This window comes from Lagopus muta, chromosome 19 (genome assembly GCF_023343835.1).
Source record: "Lagopus muta isolate bLagMut1 chromosome 19, bLagMut1 primary, whole genome shotgun sequence".
In the NCBI taxonomy this organism is placed as follows: Eukaryota; Metazoa; Chordata; class Aves; order Galliformes; family Phasianidae; genus Lagopus; species Lagopus muta.
This window is the reverse complement of record NC_064451.1, coordinates 4049503-4074416: the sequence shown is the minus strand read 5'-3', so window position 1 is coordinate 4074416 and position 24914 is coordinate 4049503. Positions and strand designations below refer to the sequence as shown.

Below are 24914 nucleotides of genomic sequence, written 5' to 3'. Positions count from 1 at the left end.
TATTATCATCCCGCCCACTGGCTGCTATGCATGCTAAGTTTTCGTTCCACTGTGGTGCAGCTCAGGAAACTCTTCCAGGGTTTCAGGTCTCTTTAATTATCCAAAATTTTCATGTCACTGGACAAAGTCTAGATGGTGTTACCCAGGATGAGGAGAAATATCTATTAAGTGTTTATGAAAAGAAGACTTTGGAGAACTTCCTGGAGTTGGCCCATTCCTGTCAACTGGCCCCATTGCTACAAACCAGCCAATGGGTGGAGGAGTCACAAGCAAGTCCAGCCTTTATTTTGAGTTGTACCACAACAGCAGTGAGCAAAGATCCACGCTGCTCCAAGCATTCAGCTAAATATGTCTTTAGCATTTCTCTTCTATTTTAAAAAGTCAGCCAGGCAGAAAGGGAGCCTCCAACTTGTATTATAGAATCTGGGGAAAGGAGGACAAAATGGATGATGGCAGCTGGGTTTTTTTAACTGACTGATGTGCTTGATTTGTTTAAGTCAACACCACCAGGCATATTATCATTTCTTTTCTTATTTGTCATTCTGCATTTGTAGCTAGGCAGGGGAGGGGCTCGGTAGACAGCTCTGTGGTGGAAGAGGTATGCATGTCATTGCTCTTTTCACACAGCTTGGAAATACTCTAATTTCCTAATTGTTACCGTACAGAACAACAGACGCTTATCGAGCATGCCTGTGGCTTTGAAAGGATGGAAAGGTTCTATTAAGAGCAAGCCTCTCTCCTTCTTTTATACACATTATATATTCAAAAGCAACATAAAAAAAGAAATAGGACTGCTGTCCATTGCCCTCAGGGAAAGGAAGAGGTTTCCAACAGAAAGGAAGATTAGGGATTTTTGCAATTAGGATAACTTTTCCATAACCTTTTGTAACAGCTAAAAAAAGAAATATAAATATCTATATTTGCTTATATTTTACTTAAAGCACCTCTTTGATGCCAAGTTTGTTGGTTTAAAAAAGAAACCACTCCCCAGTTGTTAAAGCTTCAATATTGAATGGGCACCTACAGTCGTATTTTATTTTAAAATTCTGGATCTAAAACATAAATAACACCAAAGGAGGGGGTTGATACATGTTCTGGGCTCCAGCCATATTGTCATTAGTTAAAATACTCCTCCCAGCTGCTGAGAATGAAAACAGCAATGTCTGTTTCACTGCTGTGTACAGAAAGCCCAAAGGTATCTGCACAGCAGCTAGTGCTGCTGGGAACAGTGAAAGCTGAGCTTGTAAAGGAGAACTTCTTAAATTCTTACCTTTGTTTTTGCAATTGAGAAAATTAAAAAAAAGAAGAAGGAAAAAGAAAGAAGAATCTGTTCTGCTGGATGGTGGTTTGGTTTTGTTGTTCTTGTGCAATAGGTTTTAAATGGTGAAACACAACCACCTGGCTCCTAGTCCCCAGCATTGCCAGGCTGCATGACTCCTGTGCGCAACTGCAAGGAACCATTGCAACTTAGTGCTTGCAGTTCTGCCTGGATGTCATTATTTTCATTTAAGTTTGGAGCATCAGATATTAAAGTTGAATGTAAAATTGCTTCCAGTTACCTTTGTAGACTGTTTTGTTTTTTATTGATTTCAAATACTCTAGTACTTCATATTTAAATTAGCAGAGGTAGCAAACATTAAGCAAAATAACTCTTGCAGTCTTATTAAGGGAGAGAAAGAGAAATTGATGACAGCTTAATGAAAGGGAAAATAATAAAAATAAAAGTCAATGGCAACTCTGCTGCTGACTCTCAGCTCTCAAACAGTGGCTCTTTTCAGCTGCCTTCTGTCTTGTCTTGGTTACATTCACATGAGCTGAGCCATCAAGGGCAGTATTTCAAGGAGTTGCCTCCTGTCAGCCCAAGGGCTCTGCCTGATTCTGTGTATATGCTTACCCTGACCAAGCTGGAGGATAAAATGGGGTAATTTTACCGCTTTTCCTCTCTCTCTCTCTATCATGCTTCCCATTGTCATGCTTGTAGTCCATGCCCAGCTCTGCCCTGGATTCTGCATTTTCATTTAATTACATCCTTTATTGCTGCCATCAGCAGATGGTGGGTAGTTCTTTTCTTCGCTTGTGTCCTACTTGTGTCTTTGCTGAGCGCTAAGATGTGCACACAGAACAATTCGTGCAGATCTCCTTCCATCTTTCTTCCACTAAGTTGATCTGAGGAACAGGAAAATTGCTAGTTTCAATTGCAAAATATCAGCCAAAACTCCTTTGTTGTTTTGCTCTACCAACAGTTGGTAAAAGATAAGGAAGGAAGGAGAGCTCTTTTTTTTTCTCTCTTTTTTTCCTTTTTATTCTTCCCTAGGACAGAACACACCAGCTGGATAGGATGGGGTCATCTTACTCCAATTTTTATAGCATCCCTTCTGCACAGCTCACATCTCAAGAACTCTGTCATTACCAACATATGAAATCTGTACCATAAAGCTTCAACCTTGCAGTGCTCCAAGCAGAACCATCCTAGAAGCCAGGCAATGTCATGGGCCCTTTTTCTAGGGACCAGGCTTTTCCACTGGCAGGAGAGCTCCTGCTAGCTCTGAGCATAGGTAGGCAACCCTGACAGCCCTGTACCACAGGAGGAATGTGAAAATTGCCCCTTCCTGCACTCAAGGTTTCTGAGTTTTTGTGATGATTCACTTCATTTTTTTCCCCTTCACTGTGTTTTTCTCAGTTTTCTTTGTGCTTCTTTTCTTTCCTGCCGTTTCTCTGTCTTTCAGTTATTGCTCCTTTCAGCATCCCTAAGCCTTCTGCATTTCTTACCTATTTTTCCTGTTACCTGCACATTTTCCTCTCCTTTTCCCTTTCTAGTTCTGCTCCTCGATTATTTCTTTCCTTCCAGTGCTGTCCTCTGTTTTACACTCTCATCCCTCCTCTCACTCCCTCCCCCTAATCATCTTGCTGTTCTTTGCTGCTGTATCATTTAATGCCTTCTTTGATACAGCCTACAGCTTAATGATTATTCGGAGGTCAGGCGATGCAGGTGCCATGAATTTCACTAATCCAGCTCTGAGAGCCTCTGTCCATAATCACTCCTCCTGTTCTACAGGGACTGAATCCTAATTTGTCATTAGCCAGTCCTCTCACTGCAGTGCTACCAAGAACTTTTTGCCCAGAAGAGACAATGAAGTATTCATTAGCTGAGGGGAAGGCGGGGGGGAGGAGGGAGCTGGACGAGGCTGAACGAGGCGTTCTGCTGGAGGCTGCAGAGAAAGGAGCTGCTGTGCTGAGATTTCCCAGAGAGGGGGGAGAAGGGGCAGCGAGGCAGCTTTGCAGGGTGGTCATATGAAAAGCAAACGTGGGTTATGGTGTCATTCATTAGGAGCCAATGCAGGGCTGTGGGATGCAGAGATGAGGGTGCTCATGGAGCAGTGATGGGAGTGGTGGGACCTGGGAATGGGTAAGCGTGACTGGATGAGAAGCTGTAAGAGGACATGAATTAGCAGCAGATTTTTTAAAGGAGAATCCATTCAAGCAGCTTGGTCTCTGTGCACCCTGACTTGCATACTCTTCTGCTGGGTTTTGCACTCTGCACCACGAGCAGAGGTTACTATTGGCTTTGTGTCATCCCATTACAGAATCTGTTTTTGGGGAGTGGAGGGAATTGCCTGTGATATGGAGATGGGCAGCTGCCTCCCGCCAGTCTAGGAGTTATGCTGCAATACCTGATAACACTTCAGCCTCTGGCACTGCTTTATCAGCTCTGTTCCCATGGTTGAACTTTCTCAGCACTACGCTGATGGGAGCATTGTCAGAAGGCTGAGCCAGTCTCAGCTCTTAGAGCAGCATGAAGAGAGAGCCCTTAGATGATCACTAACTTATGGCTATTTCTTAGAGGGCTTTTGTTCTCTGTGGGAGGAATAAACACCAGATGTAAGTTTTAGCCTAGAAATAAACTGGAATAGTTCCCAAATGTTGTAGTAGGATATCAATGCCCTGAAAGCTCTGCTCCAGTTATATCCCTAAAAGCACTATGACCATAGAAAGATGCCAACACCAAAGATTCTGTGAGGCTCTATGATGCTAATTCTCTCTTCTTCCTACCTGCAGGACAATACAGGAATGGCTTACCCGGGTCCAGTCCCTACTCTACTGCAATGAGAATGGGTTTTGGGGCACTTTTTTGGAAAGCCAGCGGAGCTGTGTTTGCCACGGTGGCACCAGCTTGTGTCAGCGTCCCATCCCTTGCATCATTGGGGGCAACAACAGCTGTGCCATGTGCAGCCTTGCCAATATCTCTCTCTGTGGCTCGTGCAACAAGGGCTATAAGCTTTATCGGGGCCGTTGCGAGCCTCAGAACGTAGACTCAGAGCGGAGTGAGCAATTCATCAGCTTCGAGACGGACTTGGACTTCCAGGACCTAGAACTGAAGTACCTGCTGCAGAAAATGGACTCTCGCTTGTACGTGCATACCACCTTCATCAGCAACGAGATCCGCCTGGACACCTTCTTTGACCCCAGGTGGCGCAAACGCATGTCCCTCACCTTGAAGAGCAACAAGAACAGGATGGACTTCATCCACATGGTGATTGGGATCTCCATGCGCATCTGCCAGATGCGCAACAGCAGCCTGGACCCCATGTTCTTTGTCTATGTCAATCCGTTCAGCGGGAGTCACTCCGAGGGCTGGAACATGCCCTTTGGGGAGTACGGCTACCCACGCTGGGAGAAAATCCGCCTCCAAAACAGCCAGTGCTACAACTGGACCCTGCTACTGGGCAACCGGTGGAAAACCTTTTTCGAGACTGTCCACATCTACCTACGCAGCCGGACACGGCTGCCCTCCCTGCTGCGAAACGAGACGGGCCAAGGGCCCGTGGACCTTTCTGACCCCAGCAAGCGCCAGTTCTACATCAAGATCTCGGACGTGCAGGTGTACGGCTACAGCCTGCGCTTCAACGCTGACCTTCTGCGCAGCGCCGTGCAGCAGGTCAACCAGTCGTACACGCAAGGTGGGCAGTTCTATTCTTCCTCCTCCGTCATGCTCTTGCTGCTGGATATTCGGGACCGAATCAATAGACTGGCACCTCCTGTGGCCCCGGGGAAGCCCCAGCTGGATCTGTTCTCTTGTATGCTCAAGCACCGCCTGAAGCTCACCAACAGTGAAATCATCCGTGTGAACCACGCTCTAGACCTGTACAACACCGAGATCCTCAAACAGTCGGACCAGATGACAGCCAAACTCTGCTAACCCGGACTTTTCAGTGGGACACGTTGGTGACTGATCCTTTTGCTGTAAAAAAATAAAAGAGGAAAAAAAAAAAAAAAAAAAAGGGAAAAAAAAAAACCAAGTAAAAAAAGAAAGAAAGAAAAGGGGGAAAAAGGCAAAGAAGGGGGAAAAACAAAATTTGTAAAATGTAATTAATATACAAAAGAGAAAAAAAAAGAGGAAATTCTTCATTTGTTGAAAACTAAACCCGTTCTAGCAGCTGTATAAAACTGTCAGGCATGTTTGTTATTTCTATAATCCGTCATAAAAGAGTAACACCTTACTCTCTCTTGACCTTGGAGGTGTTGCTTGCTAGTCCTCAGGGGCAGCAGGGTAAATAAATAAAGGGAGGAGCAGAGAGAGGGGCAAATTTCTGTAATGAACTGTAAAGATTTCTGCTATGCAGGTGCCAAGACAAAGAGACAAAAAAAATCAAAGCAAACAAACAAAAAAGAGTTATATGTAAATGTAAAAGAACTGCCATTATTCCTAGTGGGAGTAAATGGTTAAAGATAAAAGATATTTCTCCTGTTGAGATTTATGCCAGCTTTATGTTGAGTTATTCACCCAGCCCATGCTGAGCTTTGCTGAAGGACGGAAGGTGATGGCAGTCCTTTGAGATTAAAGCAAGGGCCTCATCGGGGAGAAGACACAGCAGGTGGAAGGGTGGATGCAGATCTGAGGTGGCATCACTTTGGCATTTTCACTTTGGAAGACTTCTCACGAGAGGTAGTGTCAGCTCTTGCTGAAGAGAAGGATGGGTCAGGTCTCCTTTCATTTCACTCCATGCCTGCCAGCAGGCTGCTGTTGCCTTCAGTGAGGCCAGAGCTCAACCTCTGTAAAACTTCCTGAGTCACTGCTCTTTAAGGTGTCTGAATACCATAAAATTGAGAAAGGCAAAACTATATTTCACACTGGAAAACCTGGAGTTAATGGCAAATCTAAGTTTGGTTTTTAGCCTATGTTCTGGTATGTCTGATAACACTGGGAAACCGCCATCACCGCAAAAAAAAACCAAAGCATAGGTAAAGAAAACGTATTTCCAAGGAAATCTGGAGATGCTGAGGGGTACATGGGTGATTTTAGTTCTTTGGGGAAGGAAAAATCCCTTATATTTTCTTATGATTCTGTACCTATGAAGAATATCCTTCATTCACATTCTTTGTCCACCAAACAACCAAACAAACATATGAAACCAAACAGAAAGCAGATGAGAAAAATTTTATTACAGTATCTCCAGAACTCACAAAAATCTGCTCTCAGTTTACAAAGATAAAGACAGATTTAAAAGGGTTGAGTTATCAGACAGACAAAATACCTGAAATAACCAAAAGCTGTGTAAAGTTTTGCAGTGTGTGTTCATGTGTGTTTGGATATATTTTTTTTAAATACAGGGTAGAGTGAATGAATGTAGGATCAGCTGAGCTGGTGATAAAACCTGAACACAATGGGAGGAGAGTAGTGGGTTATTTCTCTTAATTTCACTATTCTTAGTTAAAATTCTTTGTCAAAACTGCTAGTGACAGTTCTGCCCTTTCAGAAGGAATAAACAAAACTCTCATCCTTCAGACTTGTAGAGCTGGAGGAGCATCCTGTGGAAAAGCAGGGCTGAGCAGGAGGCCTTGGCCCAACACCCAAGATTCAGATCTGGCTCACGACTTAACATGGTGGTTCAGCCACGTTCCAAATTGTGCAGGTTTTGATCTTATTTGTGGAATCTTAGAATAACATCAGTTCTTCTGGAAAGAGCTAAATGCATTGTGGTGTTACTCATACGACTCCAGGGACTTAGGCAATTAAGTCTGGCTTCAGGTTTTGTTCAATTTGAGAGATTTTGGTTGATGCAAATCAAAGCTGAGAAGGAGTTGGATACCTTAAGGAAAATAAACATTCACTGAACTCTCCTGCGGAACTAATGATTGAGGGCATACAAGAAACTGTCTAGTTAGTGAGAAAACAAAAAACAGAATCCTAGTCATAAACGAACACATCAGTCCTTGTGTGTCCACCAAATGGGGGATCTGCATGAGCCTGAGGAAGATCTGAGTGAATTCAACAAACACATTTCTAGGGACATGCATCCATTTCAGCTGGTAGTAACCTGTGGCTTTGTGTTTTCCCCAACACATATTGAGATCTCTTTCTGTCTTTACTGATCAGCCCCTGCAAGAGATTGCAAGGTTGCCTTTTTCTTAATTTGTTCAATTGTTTTTTGATTTATTTTTTTTAATGGTTCTTGTTTGCATAGCAGAGTTTCATGTTTATAGAACCCCACCACTCAAACGTTTCTTTATAGCTGTGACATTTCCATGTCAGTTTTCCAATGAGGGAAAATTCATTGGCAATGGTATGCATGGAAGCTAGTTTTAAGCAAATAGTGAAGAGTATTCATGGGAAATGAATGTCAAATTAGTAATTATGAGTGAAAATAATGTTCCTGGCAGTTTCATCCATCGAAGCAGGGAATACAAATATACTCTTTAATTTACATGTATGACCTGAGGAGCTGACACTGAAAAAGAACTATAGTTATTACTCTAAAAATACTGACTACTGCTTATGAGCAACCTATAGCCAGAAATGCAGTCTGCATTCAATGATGGGATCTGTTCGTGGCTGGGAATAGTGAATGTGCTTATATAAAGTGAAATTAATTTGATAAATTGCTTTCCTATGAGATAAGTAGCCAGCTCTAGTGACTAGCAGCGAGAGAAGTTGCAATCAAATCTCAGATCTCGTGGGTAGCTAACAACACATGAGCTAAATCTTGCCTGGTGTTTGTGGGACTGTTAGAGATCAAATTGATGGCTCTCATGTATTTCTAATGATGCCTGGGCATGATCAACCCTGATCATACTGTGCTTTGACAAGGAGGGCAATACCAGGAACTTTAAACAAGACATTGGGAACCAACAGAACTCTAAATCACTGCTGTCCAGACATGACCAAAACCACAGTAGGCAGCAGAGGGGTTAGAGATGGGTTACCTGACATAGACAAGCATTTCCACGGTGGCTGGGATAATGAAGCTGGAGTGTTGAAAATCAGACTAGGAATATGAAGGAAATTTAGCACAGATAGACCGTCAGCATAGGAAGTTCCTCATGAGTTCCTGATCTGGTGACATGCCATCAAAGCATAATGGCACATCACAACACTGATGTAGAGCTTCTGTGCAGTAAAGCTGTTGCAGCAAGGCTGGATGACATTTGGAGGTGGAATGAAGATGAGATGTCATGGATCAATTCTCTTGTCCTTCAGGGTAGAGGAAAATGTAGCTATTGTGCAATGAGACAATGTTTTGAGCTCAAAATGTGTGTCAGAGATAAAAAGGAAAAGCAAAACCAAATAATGCGATCAACTGTGCCTTGGACCACACTGTCCTCTCCTTTTGATGACAGAAACAGATGTCTGGGTCCAGGTTACATAGTGAGAAAATTTTCATGCCCTACCTTTCAAATGTGAAATGTTCGTAGCACCTCAGAGCACACAGTCTGCTTTCACTGCTCAGTCCCATCAAACCTTACCTGGTAAGAAGGACCTGTGACTACCAGGTGCAGAACTAGATTACACAAATTTGTTTTTGGGTATTTGATGTGCAAGCAATGCAGTCATCTCCTATACTTCTGGCTGGGATAAGAGATACCAGAGAGGGCACACCAGGGCTGCAGTGGTATTAATGGTCTTTTGAGGTAGTCATGTCCAAGTCCTCCATCCAGCCAGAAAAAGATTTTACAAGACAATGTAAGATTGGAGGGTAATTAATAGAGGAGGATTGCACTGAGAGAGTATTTTCACCTGTTATATTAGGATCACTAAGCAGCACGGCTGGTAAATGTTGGTACAGCGTTAGAAAGGGATCCTCAGACTTTTAGATGTGGGTAATCATCATCTGACTGGTGATGAGAATGGAGCTTAACTCCCTTCTCCCATACAAGCGGAAGATAAGGAGCAATCCCTGAGTTGGTCCATCCCAGATAGTACTGGAGTGGTCCTACTGACTCGTGGCAGATGCTTGTCACCTGCTGCAGTTAGGGACTCTGTGGAAGCTGGAGCTTCCAAAAAAAAAAACAAAAAAACCAACAAACAAAAACACAGAGAAAGACAGAAAGAAAAGCCAGACAGCGGATATCCTAAAGGCTGAGAATGGCAAAGACCAGCAGGTAGAGCAGACTCCACCTACTTTTAGCTCCAAGATCCAGAAGACTTATGGGATCTGTTGCTTCAAGTCACATGAGAGAATGGACGAGGAGCTGATTAAGAAAAGTGCTTTTTAAAAGTTATTCAAATTTAGAGTTCTCAGCCAATGTGTCAGAAAGCAAAGGACGTCAGCAAATCTTATTAATATGCTGATGCTACGGCTTCAGAAGTGTACAGAATGCCCATTTGGATCAGGGCGAAGAGCACAGCATGGAGTTGCTATGGAGACGTGGGGAGGCCATTAATTAGCTCTCACATGAAATCATCAGGAAGAGTCTGGACCACGGCAGCTTTGCCCTCCTCAGAAGCTAAGGGCATGGCCCTACTGACCCCCAGGCTCCCCTGTGTAGCTCCAACAGCCATGTCCTGGAGCAGGCATATCCTGCAAGCATCTGAGATAGGTGCATGAGAACTAAGGTGGAGGTGATGATAGGGATAAACAAAGGAGGGATGTTGTTCCCACTCTTATTTTTGTCTTCTCAGAAAGCCTGTTTGCTGTTGCAGACAAGAACATGTGCTGCTTTGGGGGACAATGGTACTCATGACTGTGACCTCAAAAAAGGTAGGGCTGGCCACGAGGCTCTGACAAGCTCAGTTAGAGGTGTCAGTGTCTGCCTGGGTGAGCTGCACCCAAGAATGCCAATGCTTTTCAGTGCTATCCTGCTTCTCTGAGCAATTTCTGGCAGTGCTAAGCCAGCATTTCCCTTCCCCTAAAGGAAACATAGGCAAAGAAGGGAGGTTTCTTGGCCACATGCCCAGCCTCCCTGCAGAGCCAGATCCACCTCCAGCCCAGGCTGTGCATGCAAGTTCCCGTGACAGCTGTGGCGGACTTCAGCTGCCGTGCACAGGATGTTCTTTTTAGCCCACTTGCTAAAACACCACTCGGGAGGCCGTTTGGCAGATGGCATCTCCTGCACCAGAGCACACTGCAAGATCCCCAGTCCGACTGCTCAGCTCTCAGTGCTGAGCGGCAACCCAGACTGTGCTCTCCTGTCTCCAGCTAAAGCATTTTCCTCGATGAACCTTGCTGAAGGGAAAGCATCACAAGGCTCAGGTGCTGCAGGTTCTTGTCTGAAGGCAGAGACACGGGAGGTGATAGCAGTTAGGTGTCTGGGGAGAGGCATGAGGGAGATAAGACAGGGCATAAGGAGGTCACAAACAAGACATTTCCACATTCCTTCCAGCCTGAATGGTTTGAAATGGAGCTGCTGGACCCAGGCAAATCATGGTCCTTGTTCAGGATCCTTTCTCAAAACCACATATCAACTAAGTCCCTCCCATCTTCTCTGCACCTTCTTCCAGTAATCTTTCTTTTTTTCTAAGCATAAACTAACTTCTCTGAGTGTCATCAGAATTGTCAGCAGAATTATTAATTTTCTATTAATCAAATAAACCTGAAAAACAGCGAGGACTAAAAGCTCTGTAAGAGAACTTGTTAGAAATTTCAGCTCCCCATCTTGAATTTCCAACTTGTGACTTTTCCTGGCATGAGATGGGTGCTTGATACAAGTCCACTCTTCAAGCCAAGATGATTTTCCTTTTTTGTAACAAGAAAAAAACAACTCAGTGCAATCTGCGCTCTCAGGATGCACAAAACAAACCTCACGTTCAAAACTGCCAATAGCAATCCTGACCACCAGGAACAACTCCGTGCCATTAGATGCATCTCCACGAGGCTCACGGATCCAGCCACACCACTCTGTGCCCTCACTGTTAGTGGCGTGCAGCAGAGCAGTGCAACTACTGGGTGGTTCCCATTGCCCTCCAGTGCTTGCTTTCCTCACAACACAGGCAGGAAAAGAAATCTGACCTCGTGAAGAGACCTAGAAAAAACAGGCCATGGGTCCCTCCCCTAGAGAACTCCGAAAGGTATTATTGCTAGAAAAAAATTATCACTGCAGCAGAGCCTGCGGAGGAGAAGGATCTGGTTAGATGACCCTGAGGAGAAACAGTAGGGCAAAAGAAATTGGATTACTGACCTCACTGCGCAAGGAGGACTGTCGTACTCCCCAAACCAATCCTGTCACTGACCCTTCCCTCTTCACAGTTTTGGCTCAATAATGAACAATGCCAGTCCATTATCTCCGTATGTAAAACACACCATGTAAGTACAGCTCAAAATAGTATTTTAATGCCATGGAAAAACGCAAACAAATTTAGCTGAACAAAGAAACAAAATGAAAAAGGAAAATCACCAAGACACCTTATGTTAGAAAGATTTTGCCAGTGATACATTGCTGTGAGCTGTGTTGGGAGTTGCCGGCACCACAGCCTGCAGTAGAAAATGGCCAACTGAATTATTTTGGCTGAAATTCTAAAAGTAGCCTAAAAAAAAAAAAAAGAAAAAAAAAAAGATAATTTTAAATTCAGTATTTCTGATGGAAATAGGAGCTGAAAGTAAACGTTACTTTTCAGTTATCTGAGCCACACCTGCTTTTGAATACCTGTCATTCATCTCATCTAGAACATAGACTTGTCTAAACGGGAAAAAGGAGTTCAGCTTTGATGGCTTTGCAGAGTGCTCAGTCTCTTAGGACAGGGTGTGCCAAGGGGATCTGAAGTCATGAGAGCTCAAAGATGCTGTCAGGAGCAGAGCAGACAGCTGCTGCTAAATTCAAGGAAGTCAAGAGACCTGATATCATGAAGACGGAAACACAAAAAAGCATGTGTATATTCATGTGTATAGGAATATTTCATCATTTTTTAGCCTCAGCCATCAGACCATTATATCAACAGGAGAGACATCAGGACAGGAGGTGCTATTCTAGATATGCTTTTATTTTCCCTGACAGCTTTGCTGCCCCCACTCTCACAGGCACTAGTAGTGACCTCGACAAAGATGCACAACAATGTGCTACCATGGCATGGATTTAGTGTTAATCTTAAAACACCCCAAACGCTCAGGTCAAGCCTGAAAGCACTGCCTTTGCCCGATTTTGGTTCAAAGAGAAGCCAGCAACAGAAATATTCTAGAGGCAAAACAATCCTTATTTCAGCCTGTTTTCTGGGACAGGCTTCTTGACAACATGCAGCTTGTCTGAGTTGGGTTGTGGTGTAATTTAGGGCTGAATCTTGTTCTGCAATGTGATGACAGGATCAGATTATACAAATGTCATGCAGCTAACAACTGAGATCTGGTTTTCATGCTTCTTAAGACACTCAGACTCAGGGTTCTGTTAAGTTTCATTCCAGAGTGAGAAAACAAAACCTGGATATTGTCTGGGTTGGGATTAGGCACTAATTCTGATCTTGCTGTGCTTTCACAAACTACAGAAAGAAGGGAGTTCGCTCCTGACTTACTCCTGGATATTTGGCAACCATCTCCATACTTTCAGTCTCTCTTGATATGAAAATCTAATCATGTTCGCTGCTCAAAATCAACTCTGGTGAAGACTAATGCAAAAGGCTCAGCCTAAGCAAGCAGCTTGCTCAGGAAATGTAGATAAGAAGCCCTTGCGGTTTGCTTTGAAAGTCAATAGACTTGGGTTCAGAAGGATTAGTGAGGGGCTCAGTCCTGCATAGTGCTGAGCACTGAGGGTTGCAATACTGAGCACGCGTATATGTGAAAGCCAAAAGGACCATTCAAAACCATGAGTTAAGGTCATGACAACATATTTTTTCTGGCTCAGATCCCTAGATGTCAATAACTGGTAGTGGGTGTTGAGTTCTATGGGAGTCCCACTTCTCAGAGACAAAAAGGCCTGGGAGTGCTGAGATCCCAAAGCAACTTTCTAGCCTGAATTACTGAATTAATTTCAGTGCCTGGGTTGGGTTCAGTCATCCCAGGCAGTGGGCATTAGACAGATATGAACTCTTACACCACACCCAGAACAGTCGATGAAAAGCACAGCAAGTATCCAAGTGGCCACAAATTGCATTACTTCTTAATGAGAATTAATATCTCAGATGTGGCACTGGGGGACCTCAGTCATGCACCAAGACACCAGAGTGGATGGCATTTTAGAGACTTAGCAGAAAGGAGACCTTGTTTCAAGAAGCATCTCAGGAGAGCACCAATTAAGAAGAGAACGCATGTGACAACAGCTGAAGTTCCCAATCATTTTTCAAGGGTCACTCTCACGGAGGAGGACCTGCCTGTCATCCGTTTGTTAGGGTATTTGCTTGCTGCCCTTTCTTCCCAGGAAATGCTGAAGCAGAAATGATTGCTTTTGTCTTTTTGCATCTCTTCCCATTTCCAAAGTGCTTTTTTACTACTTTGATATTCCTCATGGGATGAGCAATGTTCTGTTGTTTGTTTGTTTTTTTCAGGCCAGTATTACTTGTGCATTCATTATAGGCTTCAGTTAATGAAAATAAGTACAAAGAAACACTAGGGAACAAAAAGCCAACTAGACAAGAGGGGCATGAGAAACACATTCCCCAAAAAGCATTCATTTCAGATAAGAAAGACAGAACAGACATTGAAACAGCTGCATAGGGTCTCATTGTGGCAGAGCAAAGAAGAAAATATGGGTCTGAGTGGTCACACCCACCCCATATCAGCACCCTTCAAAGTCTGCACCTACAGAAGAGTCAACTGGGACATCTAGGGCTTGTTGCCAGGGAGGAGGAAGCTAAGTAGCAAAAAACCACGTATCTACAGCGTGCCTTTAGTCATCAGCAATAAAATAGCCCAAGTTTTTCTGAACTATGAAGTACTGGCCAGAGGCAAGGTATTAAACTTCAAGATACACAGTTGCTCTAATGGACCTGGCATATCCTAACTTTCCGAGCTCACCTGTAAAACAATAATGTCATTTTCTTCTTCATTATGCATAACACATCAGCCTGGCTGCTCATTAACAGCTTTGACCTGAATCTGTCACTTTACAACAAACTCCAGTAGGATTCCAGGTTTACTGCCATATAACTGTGTTATTATACATGGAAGGCTGCAATAAGCTGATTACAAGAAAACCTTTTTTTTTTTTTCCTTGAAGACTTAATATGTACTCTTCTGACATCAGATAAGTACAAAATAAACCTGAAACTTCACCCAAAATGCATTATGCAAAGAAATCTGTCACTATAAAACCAGACAGGTCTCCCTTCGTCAACTCCTCTCTGCATTGCCTTGGCTGCATGAGGAGCTCTGCTGTGGCAACTGTTAATTCCTACATGCCTTGAGTCAAACCATCCTGTCTATGATTCAGTTGGTACAAGACAACCTTCCTCCTTAGAAATGCAGCTTTCTGGAGCAATATTTGTGTGCTGTGGAGGAAAGCCCCGAAGCTAAATGAAAAGCACTGTCAAAGTGTAGGGCAAGAGGCAACATCCCATCCCATTCTATTTCAGCTTGGGAATCTCAGGACAGCCTTCTTGAAGGGGAACTGCATTAAATGATTGAAAGAGGTAATTCCAGTGAGGGCTTCTCTGCTGGATTTTGATTACTTCATGCCAGATGAGACAGAATTGGCCAAATGCTAAAATGGAAGTGTTTCAATAATTTCCCGTAAAAAAAAATGTCAACAAAAAATATATTTTGCTGAATTTGCTTTTCTTTGAGAGAAGACTGTTCAGCTGGGAATAAAAAAATCTTGGTCAGCTCCATCAGCAGAATTGGCTGTGGAAAGTGAGGTTCATCACATCTGGGCTAATGGGGTGTGAAAAGTTGGCCTTGCTGAGTACACGCAGACCACTCTTAGTGCTCCTGAGAGAGCATGGGAGCTGCTGGGAGGAAGGATTGATCCATGATTGCTCTGTCTCCTGTCTACACAGCTATAATCATAGAATGGTTCGGGTTGGAAGGGACATTTACGCTCATCTAGTTCCAATCCCCCTGTTATAGGCAGGGACACCTTTCATAGACCAGGTTGCTCACAGCCCCATCCAGCCTAGCCCTGAGTGCTCCCAGGTAGGGAGCATCCACAACCTCACAGGGCAACCTGTTCCAGTGTCTCACCACACATGCTGGTTCAGATCAGGCTGGTCTGTGTGAAGCTCATGGGTTTGCACCAAGTGTTTGTCCCACACCTCAGTCTTCCAGCCGGTCTGCCAGCACTGGTGTGCATCACATTCCTCATAGCTGAGGCTGAAGGCATCACACAGCACCTGGTGTCAGAGATAGCAAACAAACAAAAAAAAAAAGTGAAAGATCAAGGATCAATGTATGCAAGAGAAAAAAAATTGTTTAGTTTTATACAAACCATAAGGTGTACATACTTCCTATGATTTCCCAGGATTGTGGTCCATAGTGGCACAGCACAGAGGAGATGGGAACATGTAGCACGGTTTGTGGTTGTGATGTATGTAAAGTCTGTTCTGATAGTGATTAAGAGCTATCCTGGATAGAAGGAACCAAAGTTAATACACCTATGGACATCTACAATAGACCTATGAGCAAAATATTCTGTAAACTCCTCTGGTGTTTAGCTTACAGGAAATGAGGTGATGCTCCAAAAAGTCATCTCTCTCATGGGATGCGACCTCCCTGGGTGCAAGGCCTTGGAGCAGAACAGCAGCTCATCTGGCCAAGCAGAACAGTGCTTTTGGAAGAAAAAAAAAAGAATTATGACAATCGTCTGCAATATTTTACAGCGGGATTTTACAAGATAGAGCCCAGCTTTAAAGGGAGAGACGATATTTCGAGTGTTACATCTAAGCCATTGATAGTGGCAGGGTTTTGCAGTCTATGCCATACAATCAGGGAACAAAAGCCCCAGCTATCTCTATTAATCAAAGCCCATCTTTGCAATCATTTATTGGGTTTTTCCTCTTGTTGCAATCATGGACTAGCACAAGCTGAATTACAGTGTTCTTTATTAACTGGCACGGCTTGCTCCACCTTAATTAGTGCAGACCAGTGGAGCTAAGGTGAATGAGGTGAACATTAGATGCAATTTTATCATTGATGTTGAAAAGACAACCAGACCTCAACTTTTCTCTCTGTAAGTGCATGCCATCCTTTTGTGAGATGATCAATAGCACTTCCACTGGAGGAGGTGGGCAAAGCACCTTTCAGAACTGATAATTGTGCAGGATCCAAATCTTTTCTAATAAAATCTTTCAAAACCTCAACAAAATTTCTACTGAAGGCCAGCTTTCCTAGGAGACCTATAATTATTGAGAGCAAAAGAGAAAAGAAATGAGGATTACCAACCTGGTTCAGATAAATAGGACCAACTCAAACAAGGGATCTGAAAGACAGGGATATGGAAAACGAAGCAAGTGGAAAAAAAAAAACATAATCATGATAATAAAAGAACAAGGATCAATATCTCTGAGAGGAAAAAAACATTTAATTTTATACAAACCATAAGGTGTACACACATCCTGTGATTTCCCAGAGGTCTCCTGGATGATTCTTTTTCCTTGTAAAACTCACATTTTTACACTCCACATCCCCAGCTCCTATCTCAGCGATACAAAATGTACATTCAGACCACAGGACATCCCAAGAGATTGATTCCTTGATGCTGCTCTTCCTTTTTTCATCTTCGAAAGTCAAATATTTATCATTTGGCATCTTCCGTGTTTTGCTCTGATCCTTGAAAGAAAAAGTGCCCTTTCACTGCCCTCACTTGGGAAAACCACAAAGGCAAAGCAGCACCGTCTTCAATGGAGTGGCCAGGGAGGATGCAGCAAGACATCCAGCTCAAGGTTGCAGATAATGCAAGATAGGAAAATGCCTCTCAAGCTTCCCCCAAACAGCAGAAATACATCAATGTACTGAATTACTCAAAAGCCCGGCGTCTGGGAGGAAAAAAATACCAATTCAGGTTGAGGGATACACTGAGACACCTTCCTCACTTGGAGGATTTGGCCCCTTCTAAGAAGGCTGGAGATCAAATATTGTTCTTTGCATACTCAAGCTGGTGCATCCCGTGGTCCTGTCTATGACATCCCTGAGGAATGTTTGTGGGAGGCAAGTTCTAAGTTTATCCTCATCTAAAGACATTTGCCTTCCCCTAAATTTGACTACAAGAAATGAAGGCGCTGGTCCTGTCTTCTTGCTGACAAAGTGTGATGTTGAAAATTGGTGAAACCACGTGGGGTAGTGTGCAAAAAGGCCAAAAGTGAAAATAAAACCCAGTGGTGTCTCACCCTCCCACCACCAACACACACAAGTCCTGCAGGAAGGAGCCCTTTTTCCACCTGCCTGTGGAGGTTCAGCTTTTTGTCTCTTCCATTTCACACAAGTGAGAGCAGAGCAGTCAAGATAAATGGATGAAACACAGGCCAAAGAAGAGAGGAAATATCCACATAGCAAGAATGGAAAAATTCCACAAATGCCCATATGAGAGTCAGATCATTGAGGTAACCCCAGCGATGGCAGAAAGCACAGGAGGGGGGCGAAAAGGGAAAAAAAAAATATCATTACACTGAAATCTCACTTGAAATAAGCTGGGGACCATGGATCCGTGCCAGTTGTAGCTCCCATTACTGCTGCTGTGTGAGCAGTGCTCATCATTCTGCGTAGTTCAGGGATCTTTCAGGTGATTGCTCTAAAAATACCTTATCTGCTATGGGTAAAAATAATTTCCTTCTTTCTATTTATTGACCTCCCTCTTCACCTGAGTGACCTCCCATTCCCAAGCATCTCTCAAGTACTTAAAAATAACCACTTCTCTTCCTTCCCATCCTAATTTGATTAGTACACATTAGTTTAACTGGGTGCATATGGAAAACGAGGACCTACGAGAGGATCTTTGTGTTTGCTATTTAACATGGAACTCCATCTCATCCCTCCTCACAGGAGTGAACCCAGTTCCTTGCACATTGTCCTCTGCAAGAGCCAGGTGCTGCCAACGTAGCTGGGGCAGTGTCTTTTCAGACACTGCTTAATTACCACCGCTTATGGATTGAACTGGGACAGCAATAGAAGCAACCTTGAAGGCACTGAAAAAAATGAGTCCCTAGCACCACCACTTCATACTCATTTATCTCTTTAAGCCCTCATATGTAAGTTAATGTCTAAAATGAAAATGTAAGAGAATGTACCTGTGGGCAGGCATGAAGGATCCAGCTCTGGACAGCCTGGTGGAGCTCTGGGTGTCCCTGCTCACTGCATGAGTTGGACAAGACAGCCTTTAAAAGTCCCTTCCAAATCTATAATTCTACAATGTGCAGGTTGTCTGACCTTGTTTGATTTGGGAGGAAGATGTAGAATTAGACCATTCAACCTGTGTGGGAGACAGGGTATTATTTAGCATGCAATAGTACAAAACACAGAAGGGAAAAACATCAAGCAGAATAGATACAGATGCACTTCATTTAATTTAGTACTTTCATGCTCCTCACTTTGTGATTGGGGACGCAGAGAACAGCAGCCACTCGGCACTGCAAGCACAGCTTTTTATAAGGGCTTTGCAGTACCTTTAGCTCTATTAACACTTGCTGTATTCTACTCCCAGGCTTAATTATTCATCTTATACCCAAAAGTGCAGCTATGATTAAACTGAAGAGCAGTTAGGCATTTTCAAATGGATGTGACACTGCAGCACTGGAGAGAGGCTTCTTTCAAGGGTACAAGCTTGTCCCTCTCGCCCTGCCCACATCTCCTCTCCAGTGAGCCTTGCCTCTGTGTTCCTCCATTGCTAGGCCTTTAAAGCAGCTCTCCTGGTTTCCCTCTCCCCCTCTCATGTTTACATCCCTTAGTTCTCTTGTGCTATTACCTTTCCCCTCTGTTGATTTGTCTCTGCAACTGAATTTTCTCTATTGCTCTCTCTGCAGGCTCGGATGAAAGCCCATTGAAGACAACTGGAATTTTCTCACTGACTTCTGGAAGATATTGTTGAAAGGACGAAGCACTAAGGATAACACAACTTAGCTGCAGCTTTCTGCCTGGGGTTTGGGGATGGGCTAAGTGACTTCTACTTATCCTCCCAATAGGCTTTAGTTTCTCTGACTCTATGAAACTTGAGAAAACCATCTCAGCACCATTTTGAAGGACAAAGATCTGCCGATCCCAGGAGGAAGAACAAAACAGTCCTTTGAAAGGGCCAAGAGGTAAACTTTCTTACATATGTAGCTCTGAGTTTTGAAAGTGCTCAGGGCAAATTTGGGTAATAGTGAAACTGTTTTTTTTTTTCTGCCAGAAAGTTAGGTTTTTAGCTGAAGCTACTCATTTAAGCCATAGAAAGAGAGGCTGTTGCTTTCGAAGGATGAATCATGCCACCCACTTTAGACACATTGGTAGAGGTGACTCACCCTTTCTCTCCACAGCCTGTAGATGAAACCTGGCTCACCAGCTTAAACACCTCAACTTTTAAATGGCTAAAACTAGGTACAAGTAATCTTTCCTGAAGAAGACACAGATATTAGCATGCTTTCTAGAACAGCACTAGGATGGATACCACACCACTGTTGTTCCATTTGTAGGATGCTTGAGGCAGGTGAAAGTCTTGCTACCCAGCAGCAGGTCAGCCCACATTCAGGCTTCATTTCAGCTGAACTCTCCTAAGAGACAGCAGCCCTACTTTCTGTTTCCTGCTTGTAATGTTATAACATAATGGAAAGTACAGCAATAAGAGCAGGGTGGCAAACTCCTAGGCTGTAGCAAATGAGAACAAGTGCAAACACAGCAGCCATGGACACAAAAACAAAGGAAGAAAATTTCTTACCTTTGGAAGGCCACAGGTAGGCAAGGATCTCCAGCAAGAAAATCTTGCCTCCACTGCCAACCCTTAAATGAGGTCTGGGAAGGGATGGATCCTGGCTCCAGCCCCTCCAGTCACTCAGGTGCACTGCATGCAGCTGAGCTCCCCTGGTTGGCCCTGCCTTCCCACCAGGTGCTCAGTCACTGCTTCAGGCTCTGACCTAGCATTTCTGTTACAGTGCTGTAGGGCATAGAGCCCTCAGAGCCCTCAGAGCCAAGAGTGTCTTCAAAAACCCATTCCCTCCTCCACCGTTCCACCTGGACACCATGCACATGGGCAGTGATGCCTTCTTTCCATCCTGAGTAAGCTAACTCTATTCCAGCATCTCCAGCAAGTTTGGCTTGGTGTCTCTGACACTACATCCCAAGATCTTGTGAGCAGATGGGAACTGAGAACAGCACTCAGCAGCATTTCCCAGATGTGCCTGCAGCTGGGCTGGCTGTGCCCATCCCTGCTGTGTCAGCGTGGAAGCACCAGTTCAGCACTTGACAATATTCCTGGAGCACAGCCAATTCTCTGATGACAGCGCGTGAGAGCAGTGTTCACATTTTCCATTTCCAGAAAGCCACGTGACAGAAAAGAAGTCAGGACTTGTACTTGCTTTTTCATGCTCAGAGTTTCTCCCTTGCATTCTGTTGAGGTCTGCATCAGTATATTCATTTATAAAACTGACCTGAAGACAAATGCTCACAAGCTTTCTTGCCTTCCCATTGCTATCTTGAAGGCAAGGCTCCAGTTTTTAGCCATATGACACAGTGAGATAAGCCTTACAATAAAAAGCAAACAATGCAAGGCCAGCCCCGGGCTTCCAAGTCGCGATCTCCGTTTGTTCAGCATTTTCCCAGAAGGTTGTTGGAGATACCTGTGGGTATATAGCTGAATGCAGAGAGACGACTTTGCAGAAGCAAAGAGCACAGCATTCTGGGTTATTAAACCATTTGTCTTACAGCCCCGGGGAAAATGAGTTTGCTACAGAAAGTCACTAATGGACCGAGTTTCCTCATCTCAAGCTTTCTTCTCTGTGTTTCGCAGCATCCTCAGCTTGGCACCATTGTGAGCATGAGCACCAACTTGTGTTGAGAAGAGAGCAGAGACCGAGAAATGCAAAAAAGGGATGTGTCAGAAAAGCTATTTTTGAAACTGTCTCTGGCTCTTGACTGCATTATCTCCAGATCTCCCCTCTACAGTATTTTTTCATCGTTCATGGTAGGTTGAAGGCATTTTTCTGCACGGTGTTAAAAGAACATTGCAAATTCATCAAGAAATTCCCTCATAATTAACAAAACAGAAACAAAAACAGAGTTGAGACTGTCAAAAAATTCATTCTAAGAGTAAACTATACTCTCTATGGCACGGTAATACAATATGCTGTTAAATTCTTTCACTCAGAAGGGAATAAAGGATATTTGAGCATAAATGCATTATCCACAACCCACAATAGCACAGCCTATCCCCTGTGGATAATGCTATTAGTGCTACATTTCAAATTAAAAAGCATATGCTCTTCTTCTTTCAAAAACAAGGGAGTGCTGCCCACTTCCTTCACTTGACTAAAAACAAAAGCTTTTAAAGTGATAAAACATCATTCATTTGATAAAAACAACCATCTGCACCTGATTTAGCTAAGTGTTGGCTTTTAATGACAAATTGCTGGTTGGGGAAAAATTAAATGCAAGCACGAAGGTTGACTTGATTTGACCACAAACTGGTTTCTACTATCCCCACCAGTCCTACCTCTAATTCTGATGCCAAATTGTGACCTTAAAGAACAAATTTCAATCAAGGGCTCTTTGAATCATTTTACTTACAGTCCCACAAACAATCAAGCTCTCAGGCTCACCTCCTCTCTTCTCAACCTATTAGTCTGCATTAGTTAAAGTGGGTTGCTTATTAAGTTTTTTATATCTTCAGAATAATTTGGAAAGACACCAAGGTCTTAATGTACCAGATTTCCATAACGCAACGTGATATTAACAAACATCAAACTCCATCAATGATCTGTGCAGCAGGCATCCTTAAAGCATGTAATTAAAATAATAGAAGATAACATCAGCCATAAAAAAAAATAAAAGAAAGCAGAGGAGGGAACACAACTGTAGTTTTATGAAGAGGACACACTGAGATTGCTTCTTTGAGGTCGAGATGTGGCAGCAACATGGAAACAGGGAAAACATTGTCTGACAGTGCACCAAACTAAGAGGGACATAATTGTGCATGGATCGTCCTCACAACAACAGCAGCTAGCACAGTGAGAATGGAAGATGGATGGTTGAGTATAAAGGTGTTCCTTTAGGAATAGTTATGCAGACTTACAGAAAAATCCTCAAGTGTTATAACTATTCCTTAGATTTTTTCAATCAGTGGGAAGCAACACCTGGCTGCTAAGAGTACTTTTCCTCAGGAGACCTCAAAGGCTTTGCAAAGGAAGTCAGTGTTGGGTTCTGCGCACATTAAACACTCCTGGTGTTGTTCCTATGCCATTCTGCCAGGCATCCCCACAAAAGTGGATGTGCCGTGGTGGGACAGGAGGGGTGTTAACAAAACAATCAGTCCAGAAGCCAAAGTTGTCACTATTTGCTCTTTGTGCTTTCCAGTATCACCCAGAGTCCTCCACCTACTGGGCTACTTCCACTCTTGCAAGACTCCAGTCTTGGCACTCCAAGACTTTATCCAAGTGGATAAAGTACTTTCTTTCCAAAACGCTCCCAAAGGCTGTGAGAAGTGCTGGTGGCTGTGAACACCACACCTCCCAATCTCTTTTCACTGGTGGATGGCTCGATATTTTCGTGCTGGGAAGTGTGGTTGTGCATGTGTCTGCTGTTCCCGTTTCTGGCATAGCTGAGTACAGCCATACACAACGGAACATGTATATTTAGCTGTTAAAAAAATATATAAATCCCAGCATGTCATGATAGCAAGTTTATTTCCCACCAGAACATTCCATCCATTTGGGCAAAACTTTCTGCATTTCTAGACAGTAATAAACCCAAATATATATTTTAAATAACACCAGAGAGAAGAGATTACAAAGCGCTTTTCAGATGCATAAGTAACTTTGGGGTAATAAAACCTCTTGTCCCTACTCTCAGCCCCTGGTAACAGGCAGAATAGTTAACCAATCTGTCACTGCTGCTCCCCAGTGCCAGGATAAAAGTGTGTGCTGTTCCCACTCCTTTGCCAGAGGTCACTGGATGCGACGTCTCAAAGACTGTCTGAAGGAAAACAAGCGAGTGCAAACACAACAAACTGCAAAGAGGAAGCTCTGTCGTGACTGGGATGAAGGTGGAGGAGGATGATATCTTTCGGAGAAGAAAAAAAGTGCATGGTTCATCCAGCACGAGACTACTTTAATCACTTTGCAAGAGGATGGCTGCTCTCAAGGACAAATGGATAATACATGTTTCACTAGGGCTGATAGTGAGATAGCGAGTATCTCTGAATGTACTGATACAGCAATTAAGTGAACTCGTGTCCTTGGGCAGCTGCTGAGGTTTAGGAAAAGAGGAGGTTTAGACAGCGCTTCAAGTCTTCCCTCTGTGCAGCAGGGATGCACAGACAACATGCTACCATGAGTGCTGGCAAGAGCAGAATGCCTTCTGGGGACATCATTCCCTTCTCCAGTGCTCTGCTTTGCTGCTGCAGAGCCCTGTTGCTGACCTGCTTGTTCCCTACCCTAACCTGTACCTTCACAGGGACAGATGGAGGGACACTTTGGTGCCATTCCCATGTCAGACGTAAAGGTGCTCCTTAGGGATGTACAGCAATAAGAGAAACCATGACCTTTTGTACCCTTGAGCTGCTGCGCATCACAACAATTGAGCTATAAAATGTGCACCTGGGCTCGCTTTTCTGTTCAGCTTGGACAGATCTAATTTATGGGGTGATATAAATGAGATCCTACTTCTGATATCCTCAGGTGCATAGGGTTGGGTCCAGCACTGCCCATGTACACCAGCAGTGCATGCACAGGGGATCTCCAAAGACCTCTAGAGGAACAGCAGCAGAACAAATGCCACTTTGTCTGACCACAGAAACTGAGACATAAGCCCTGCTAAGCCAGAAATCATACCAGGCTTGATAGCGAGATGTACAAACCCAATATCTGTCTTCTAGCAGGAATGGGCTGGGCACACAGTGAGACATCTGTTAGCTGATGAGCAATGGGTTGCAAAAGTGAAGGAGTGAAACAGACCCTTAATTCCCACTTTCCCCCCAACTCTGACACGTCTGCACGTGTGCACTCACACTGAGCCGCTCTCCATGCTCAGGATCACCCAGAGGGAAGTTACATTGTACCTGTGCAATGCAGTGATTAACTTCTAGCCAAAGGTTTATTAGGCTAATTTTGCTTCTTTCTAATTTATTAGACTCATTTTGCCTTTCTGTGAATTATCCTCCTACAACTGAGATCATTAATCCTTTGGATTTATTTGCCAATTTTTTTTTTTCTTTTTCCCCTAGAATTATTTTTCTGTGTCTTAACTTACTTGAATTGTAAGCTTCTGCAGGTTGTCTTTTCTGTTCTGTTTGCAGCCCATCTAGCACTTTGACTGGGGGCACACTGTCCCTCTGTCAGATATGTATACATAATAGGCAGTGCATTGTCAGTACTCTGTATCCCGTGCTCATGTTGCAGTGGTTCTGACACAGCCCAGAGTTCACATGCCGTGTGTCCACCCCCCTGATCTCATACACATTTCCCTATCAAAGCCAGTTGTTAGGGCTGAAGCTTAGAAACAAAGTTGAGTTCCCTGTCGTATTCCCCAGCAGTCATTCCCGAGCGTGGGAAAAGGAGGTGCAAAAGCAGAGCAAACAACAGCTGTATTAATTAGGCTGTTATTTTTGGAAAGCATTTTGAGGTATTTGCTCATTGTTATTCGACTCCCTTTTGTGGAAAGCCT

At 43.7% G+C, this 24914-nt stretch overlaps 1 protein-coding gene and 1 long non-coding RNA gene across 3 annotated transcripts in view; one reads left to right on the top strand and one right to left on the bottom strand.

Moving 5' to 3' along the window:
• The window catches only part of BRINP1 (BMP/retinoic acid inducible neural specific 1), an 80454-nt gene extending 73883 nt beyond the window's left edge, over positions 1-6571 (top strand). The window contains exon 8 of the mRNA XM_048965798.1: positions 4057-6571. Within this exon, the coding sequence (XP_048821755.1) occupies positions 4057-5197 (1141 nt within the window). The 3' untranslated portion in view covers positions 5198-6571. The remainder of the gene's footprint in view (positions 1-4056) is intronic.
• LOC125702476 (uncharacterized) lies at positions 5128-22311 on the bottom strand. Of its 2 annotated transcripts, XR_007380619.1 has the most exons (8): positions 19978-22311; positions 18356-18537; positions 17749-17826; positions 16515-16901; positions 15793-15900; positions 15578-15698; positions 15318-15466; positions 5128-5239 (listed from the first exon to the last, which is right to left on the bottom strand). It is a non-coding gene; the product is annotated as an uncharacterized LOC125702476 (long non-coding RNA). The 2 variants fall into 2 exon arrangements; XR_007380618.1 differs by lacking the exon at positions 5128-5239 and having other exon boundaries at positions 14311-15466.
• Between the last annotated feature and the right edge of the window lie 2603 nt (positions 22312-24914).